The sequence below is a fragment of the Lathyrus oleraceus genome, chromosome 4 (genome assembly GCF_024323335.1).
Source record: "Lathyrus oleraceus cultivar Zhongwan6 chromosome 4, CAAS_Psat_ZW6_1.0, whole genome shotgun sequence".
Lineage (NCBI taxonomy): Eukaryota > Viridiplantae > Streptophyta > Magnoliopsida > Fabales > Fabaceae > Lathyrus > Lathyrus oleraceus.
In genome coordinates this window covers 272,342,163-272,350,910 of record NC_066582.1, presented here as the reverse complement: position 1 = coordinate 272,350,910, position 8,748 = coordinate 272,342,163, and the positions used below count along the sequence as shown (strand labels likewise).

At 30.3% G+C, this 8,748-nt stretch overlaps 1 protein-coding gene across 1 annotated transcript; it reads right to left on the bottom strand.

The window, feature by feature from the left end:
- Positions 1-7,571: 7,571 nt before the first annotated feature.
- Positions 7,572-8,468, bottom strand: LOC127137046 (B3 domain-containing protein At2g24670-like). Its single transcript, XM_051063544.1, has one exon. The coding sequence runs from the start codon at positions 8,466-8,468 to the stop codon at positions 7,572-7,574; it is 897 nt and encodes a 298-aa protein (XP_050919501.1).
- Between the last annotated feature and the right edge of the window lie 280 nt (positions 8,469-8,748).

The window sequence follows — 8,748 nt, the reverse complement described above, 5'->3', positions numbered from 1 at the left end:
TGTGAGTTTATGATACTTTATTATTTGAAGAAGAAAGATAATAAAGGGATATGGAAAAGTTGAAGAAGAAAGATAATAAAGGGATATGGAATAGTTAATGGAGTAAGTTTTCTATGCCTTAACGTTTTTTGGTATGTGAAGAAACTACTCTCTTTTTCTTTTCATTTGGTTTTTGCAAAGTGAGAGAGTGAATATCTCATCAAAGAATACATCGTCATCGTCGTCCCCTCTTTCTACTGGTATATGGCATATATATATATATATATATATATATATATATATATATATATATATATATATATATATATATATATATATATATATATATATATATATGATGCAATTAGGTTTTACTATTTTTATATTCCACAAATGCCCTCTTTAGATAATATTTTTAGTTCAAAATAAACTCATATTAATTAAATCAAGTAAATTCAAATAATTTAAAATAATCAAAGTAAAATATAAATAAAAACATATATAAGTCTAATTATTTATTCTAATTGTTTTTTTAAATAAAAATAACAAGACTCAAAACTGAATAAAAATCGGACGAAAAAAATACCCAAAAAATAAAATGAATGCACCAAAATGATCAGCGCGAAATAAACTTCTCGAAAACATACAACTTTTGATATAATTTTGAAATAAAAACTGACCGGTTAAAAGGCTCAGGCTGTTTGAAATATGACTGAAAAAGTAGCCGAAAAATAAATCGAGCACATCAGGTTTAAACTATGTGAAACGTAGATTAATAAAACTGATGTCTGCAAGTTTGATTTTGAAATATTTTGCTCACTAATTTTACGCACAATTGAGAATCAGTTTAACCGGTCTGTGTGTAAATCCAACAATTTATTCTGATTGACATTTCAGGCATTATGAAATATAAAATGCATGTTATGATGTGCATATGATGCGAAACTCATGAGGATTGTACCGCTTTACTGAATGAGGGGGAAAATTGGGGTATGACACCTATAATGCACAAATATCTATTCAAGACTATACTCAACTAATAAGAAGATAAAATAATTGATAACCAAGTGACAAACTACAAAATCATAATCATATCAAAACTCTAGAAGATCAGAGTAATTTTAATAACACTCTTCCTTGTCACTATATAAAGTAACATACACATGATCTCTCTTAAAAGAATCTTCTCCAATATCACACATCATATCTTCTAATCGATCATCCACATCTACATCAAATTCCTCTATGTGTGTTATAGTTGAGGGTTTTTATCACTTCACCATGACACACCTGTCTCATATAACTTTGATAAATTCCATCACAACATAGATGATTCAATATTTCTTCCTTTCCATATTTTTTCGAAATAACACAACAAACACAAGGGCAATAAAAAAATCCATTATTGTTAGGATGACTTCTTTCATCGAATTGTAGAAATTCAACCATATACATCATCCAACTACAATCGATAACCAATTTTTGAAAATAAACACAAAATTCAATCAATAATTTTGTGTTGATTGGTGATCAACCACAACTATGATCCATAAGAACATGTAATACACCTATAAAAATATAGGCAAACATACTAGCACAAACTATACCCTAATTAAGTTACATTTAGAGGTAATACTATAGTTATTTTAAAAACTTACATTAGAAATTATTAGACCAGTGACTTCAAACACAAGAGAGGGAGGGGTGACTTATAAAGGATGAAAAATGAGCTTGGTTGTGTGATTTATTTTGGCTATCCTATGGAAGAACTTGGTGTTTCTATGACCCTCTAGATTCCAATTCAATTTAGTCTTCTCGTGCCAAAACATACTCTCAAGATGTAAACATTCTTTCAAATTTGTAAGGGAAGCTCTTTCATGAGCACTAAGCACATATAAAACCCATATCCAGACTTTTTTTTTTGCTGAATTTGATAAACTTCCTTTATCATCAATAACGTTTAGGTGCACATTCCCAAAAGAGTCTTTGTTTCAAGTCCTAATAACATGCATAAGCTTCTTATGTTTTTCAGCGAACACAAACATGGTACATCCAACAACATTCACATTCTAGCAATTCTTGATAACTTCAATATAAAGAGGGTGTGTGGACCACATTTGCAAAAACTTGAATTGCAATAGAAGGAGACAATTATAATTCTAAATTCAAGCTTCAAAGGAAAATGATGAGAGCTGATTTTTGCTAAGATATGACAAGAGGTTTGCGTTCATAAAGAAATCCAGTCTATATTGCAGGTGCATCTTAACATACCCAAAAATTTTCCCTCGATCAGTAAATCATACGCAACTATCATTTTTATTGATCTACAATTTGCGTAGTTCACTTTAGCGTTCTCGTTTAAATTTTTCGATGTCATTTGCGTTCGTATTTTGGTCAGCCGGGTCCTTTTCAACCGGACATTTTTATTGTAAAATATGATATTTATCTGTCTGTTTTCCAAAAGCTTATTTCACGTAGATCATTTTAATGCATTCATTTTATTTTTTCGGGCATTTTAATGCCTTCGGTTTTTATTAATTTTAATTCCTTTTATTTTTTTTATTTATCAAAATATCAAGAAAAAATAAATAAGAACAAATAAATAATCATTTGATTTTTATTTGTTTTAAAAAAAAAAAGATTTGATTTAATTCATTTAAATTCATTTTTAATCAAAAACTATCCAAGGTTTTTTTTTGCATTTGCATTTTAATTGTGAAATCCTAATTTGCTTACTATTTTGTGCTTTCTCATTGGCCATTGGATCAAAATGATTAAGGGTTACCAATCAATACATACATTTCACTTGGATCACTATCCATATCCATATCTCTCTTTCAATAAAAATTCAAGAAATAAAAATGATTTTAAAAAAGGAAAGAAAAGTGAAAAAGAAAAAATGTGTACACTCACTCACAACTTTTGGCAGCTAGCGCCAGAATGCATCTTATACCCAAACTCTATCTCATAAAAAAACGAAAAAAATGAACTCCTCACATTCCCCCATCCTCTCTCTCTCTCTCTCTCTCTCTCTCTCTCTCTCTCTCTCTCTCACGGTAATCCCTCTCCATTCTCTCAGAAAAATCTCCTATTCTTTCCATCAAAAACCACTTCCTCTTTTTCACTTCCTCTAACCTCACCCAACAAACTCTGACCTCCGTGCTCTGTTTGGCAGACCACTACCACCTCTGTTCAACCCAGTTCACACTCCCTCATTCCTCCATCAACCCAGTGTCACTGATGCACCGCCCATCTTCCACCTCACAAACCTATTATGCCACCATGAAACCCTTTCCTTCTTACCCTCCTCATACGTTTGAATCATCACCTTAAACCCACAACCTACCACATCAATCCCGTCACCGGCTTCCAAACACCCAACTAACTCCTTTTGTCCGTATCTTCCTCACATCCATCGTGCTCACATCACCCACCTCCTTCATCTACACCAAGCATAAACTGGACCAATTCCTCTCCCACTTCTTCAAATACCCCTTCCAACAACGTATGTTTCGACCATAAAAAGCAATACGTTGTTTTAGTTTATGCTTGGAAGGAGCTTCAATGGAGCTTCAACGGGAATAAACCGTTATGTTCAGCGTTACATCCTGCACATTTAGTTGTGTTACGTTACAATTCATATTTTATGTACTTTTTGATTCGATTGCAATGAGCATCAGTAGTTTGCTTGATTTTTCATTGGTCTGCGTGTGACATTTTCAAGTTCGGTTGTCGACACACTTTAATCAATTTTGTATGCGCTTTCAAAGGTTTAGCATAGCGGCAATCCACGTTTTTGTTTTTTTTACCAAATTGCACTTCGACATGCGACTTTTTCTTTCACAATGTTATATTTCGTTGCGTTTCAATTTTATTTACGATGAGTGTATTGTGCGTTAGAAATTTTCAATTCAATTTGTGTTGAGATACAATGATCCAACTTCATTACATTTAAATCGAATTTGAATCCTACTTTTAGCAGCTTTGCATTGCACGTCTTTGCGTTACGCAACATCGATTCACGTCCGTGCGTCATGATTTTGATCCGTGCATATTTTGTTTTGCTCTTCTCTTTCGATTAAATTACAATGAATGTGTGTTGTAAGTATTTTGTATGCACTTGTATCCTTCTGTCTTGTTGCAAGTGTTGTACATATTCGATTTGATTTCATTTTGTGGCGTTAAGTTACACCTTGTGCTAGAGTTCACGTAATCACGATTAGAATTTCCTCACCCTTCGTGATGCAATTCACAACCTTGTGTTACGATTCTCACCTTCATTTATTCTTCAATCATATTTTACCACTTATTCAAATAATTTTAGAGCATTTTACAAATCATTTTCCACTAGCGCGAATAAACCCTCGATCAAGATCGAGTTTTTTTCTTTTCCGCTTACTCGAAGCAATTAAAATATTTTCTTAATAAAATTGAAAGACAAAGGGACAAGAGATGCACATATCTTTAAACCCCTTTATAGTCGAGCTAACAGATCATACCTTGCTCAAAACGACTATTAGTCTTTCAACCTAAAACACATTAATCAAACTTGGAATAATGGGACAATTGGAAGCGCATCCATGTGAATCTCGAGTAAACGTGCATTTGGTGCAAACCTATACTCAAACGATTACTCATATTTCGTAAAGATCAAATCTCCATATAAAAGAAATCCAACCAATCAAACTTACTTTTCTCCATTACGCGAATTCAAAAACCTTTTAAAAAATGTGTATGCTTTATCCATTTCAACGTGAAACAAACAAAAGCTTCAGCCTCCAAGAGCAAGCAACAAACAAATGTTTAACCATTAGATATGTCTAAAACATCAATCTTTAAAAGCAACCAACAAATAGTTCTTTTTTACAAAGAACTATGTAACCTTGAGTTCTCCATGGCAGCTTGGGATACGTAGGAGAATATTTTTTGAAATCTTGTCAGACACATTAATAAAAAACCCAAAAACTTTTTTCTTTCTTTTTCTCGTTCAATAAGAAGAAGATCATAATCTGACATCACACTAACACTCATTCTCATGACTAAATAAATGGATCCCGTTGAATACAACTGATGTGATGAGTGTTAATACCTTCCCATTGCATAACCGAATCCCGAACCCGCTCTTGGTTCGATGACCATTTCTTTTTTTCCCTTCTTTTTTCGTGGGCTTTATCGATATTTTTCCTTTCCTTTTGGAATAAATAAATTTGTGTGGAAACTTTGATGTATTTCAAGTGTGCGATGCACTCAGATATTTTTCGCGCCGTGACACATGTGTCAAGCCTTTTTTGAGTGTTAGCTCCACCAAGTCGTCCACTAGACCAACTTATCCCTAACATTAGGAAAATGTAAGAGCTCATTAGTGTTGATCTAGTCTTGGAAATCCTCCATAGGAAATATAGTATGAGCACAAGAGCTTTTATGTTCATGGGCAACAAGAATGACATTGAAGTCTCTAATCAAGTAGCAAGGTAATGACTAGTTTCCAATGAGATTCGAAAGATCCAACCATAAACTTCTTCTAACAATATAGCCAGTGGAAGCATATATTGAAATAATGCCAAATTTTTTATCATCCACAAAAGATGTGAAGGAAACATGTTGATCACCAATAAAGATGACCACATGAGATAGGGAAATTTGCATAAGCATTAAAGGTTAGGTAATGCATTTGTTCTATTAAGGACCCGATATCAAAAGAAAACAGACTTATTGCTAAGGATAATTCTTTTAAGGACCAATTTTGTTGGGATGTTGAAAAGATCCATTGAGTTCACAAAAAAAGATAAAGTCATTTCAAATGTTTGGATGGACCAACCTTTGACCTGGTTTCATAAAAACTTATTGATTTCAACTTTTTTTCCTATTCCTTATTTTTATCAAAGTAAAGTTAGGAGTATTATCAGGCATAAGGTCAGAGTCAGTATCAAGCAAAGAAGAAAATTTTGATTACAACTAACAATGGAATTTTCAATAGATTCACTTTCATCATTTATGATTTGTGTGGCATCCACAAAATTATTTCTAAGAGAGTTGTCATCAAATTCTTCATCTTCCTCAACCACCAAATCAAGTAGTACATCAAACTTGTTTTCCAATGTAGGTGTTTTAGCCACACTAGTGATTTGTGGATCATGATCATTAATATCCTACAAAGTCTCTTTTCCTTTGTTTCTAACAAGTTTTCTATCTTCAATTGTGTTCCTCTTTAATTACTCCTTGCCATTTTTTAATGTCTCTCTAATGTTATTGTCATTCTTAACCTGGACACTGGTTTTAGTGTCTCGAATATACTATAATTTAGTCGACATTTGTGTTTCTATTTTTGTAATTTAACCTCTTTAAATCCATTTTTTATTTTTAATTTCGGCACGCGTATTGCTTTGTTAGTTTCTCCTTGCTTATTTATTTCTTTATAAAATTATTATTTTTTACTTTTTCAAAAGAAAAGAGAGTAACTAGTGATAATTAAAAACTAAATCATTTTTTTATGTGGACATGGTCAAAATTAAATTATATAGGTGGTTTATTGAAATATTTATAAAAGTCTTTAGATAATTTGGCTATATTAAAGTTTTCAACTAAAAAAAATGTTAATGTGTTAGGACTATATGTGCATAATACACAATATATGAGTAATAATTTTTCAATAAAATAAAAATTAATTGAAAAAAAATGTTAAAATTAAATTAAACAATAATTAGTTATACTAAAAGTAATTAATAATTAAATGAAATATTTTCTAACAATAATTAAGTGAAATATTTAGCATATATAATTAAAAGAAGATATTTTGTTAATTGAGGTATTTTATCAAATAAACAGAACCAATTTTAAATTTACAAAAAAGTAATTTATAAATTTCATAATGATTCTCAAATTTAATTAAAACTATAATAAATTTAAAAAATTAAAAATATTTTATTGAATATAAAAAATCCACGCTTGGTTGTTTAAGATGTTTTTATGCTACATATGAAAATTGGTTTGTTAATTTTAAACAGTCAATGTTCAAGTAGCACGTCTGCACAATAATAAAAATTTAATATTTGACAAAAAAATTAAATTATTAAAACAAAGCATGTTAAAATAAATTAGACATTATTTAAGTATTAAAAAAATTACATGTTAGTCTAAAATTAAATTGAATATTTATTAGATAAGATAAAAGTAATATGTAATTCTTGTTGAGATTTTAATGCTTAATAAAACCGGATGAAATTTGAAATATTTATTGTAAAAAGTAAGATTAAAGTTATATATGTATATTTAGTGATGTTTAATATTATTTTTCATTATACAATTATGATTGTTTTTAAACCCCTATTTTAATTCTTTGACAGAAAAGTTTAAAGTGTTGTTCCAAAATTAAAAAGAAAAATAAATTAATTTATATTTAAATTATAAACAAAAAAATAGACCTATCATAACAAAATTATTATTAATGATCTTAAAAGAATAAAATTTTCAAAAGAAATTTAATCTAACTATAATGGTTTAAAGTTCCTATATCATATTTCAAGAATTTGATATTACAGAAAATAAAAAATAATAGAAACAAGTATCAAAAGTCTTAAACAAAAGATTTTCACTCAAACTCTTTCTGGTTGGAGTTCACAATTCTCGTCCTTTGATTTCTTCGATCTTTTATTTTTGAGATCAATTGAATTCTTCGACTTTTCTCCACTTTTTTCAATTTCTTGCATCTTAGTGTCGAGTAAAAAGTACAACTTATCGTTGACCCTAAATGACCAAATATCAAGTTTTTGATTCATTTTAAAATTATTCTCCAATAATACAGGTGACCAATCTTGAACAAGATTGTAAACACTAGTAGTGTTCATATTCCACTTCTTCAAAGATAGTGAGAATTCGTTAAAAGAAGGATCTAACACAATCACTTTTAAACCGACCGGCTTTCCTTCTTGATCCCTTGTTTCTAAGATTGTCTTTTCTATATCTGTGAGAAAATCATATCTAATTTGTGTAATTGGCATTGAAAGACGATTGTTGTTATAGCTGAGATCAGACATAAACAATGTCTTACACATGATATATTTAATATCATTACCATTCAACACTGAGATCATGTTATTCACATGATTAGACAATTCTGGTGGTGGTGATAGAGGAGTTTTTTCCTTACGAATGATTGGTTTCCTCCTAATTGCGGGCTTTGATTTCACTATTCTTTCTCCATCAGAGATGATATCTTCATTGTCTGGACGATACCTTTTTTTGCTATTAACTTGTACTTTTTTCACTTTCCTTTGTTGACATGAGGTTTGATTGATTTTCTCTATTTGTGTTAACTCATCTTTGGTATAAAATTGTGGAGAAATTTGAGATAACACACAATGCAAAGTAAAATGAGGCAATGGATTGAATTTCTTTTCTAAAGAATTCAGTTTTTGCATATATGCATTGATCTTCTCAATAGCCAAAGCTTTCTTTTCCATCATGCATTGAGCTTCCGTCTCCATAGACATTGATTTCTTTTCTTTTCTTTCTCAAATAAGGTGTTGCTGTATCGGTGGAGTGTTGTAGTTTCAAGTGTTTATCAAGTGTGTATTTATAGTGTTCATGGAGATTTAAAATTTAAAACTAAATAATGGTAGAATCTTATCATATATTTAAATTTCCTTCTATATAGGCTAAAGATATAGATTTGATACTATATCTCGGTCAGTTAGTTACAATGAATATATTTTGTTTGTTACCATACAGAAGGAAACACAAATTCAATAAAGTTGACTTTGTTTCCAATGA

Coding starts and splice junctions, on each gene's coding strand:
- LOC127137046 (XM_051063544.1), bottom strand. CDS start 8,468: ATGTCTATGGAGACGGAAGCTCAATGCATGATGGAAAAGAAAGCTTTG.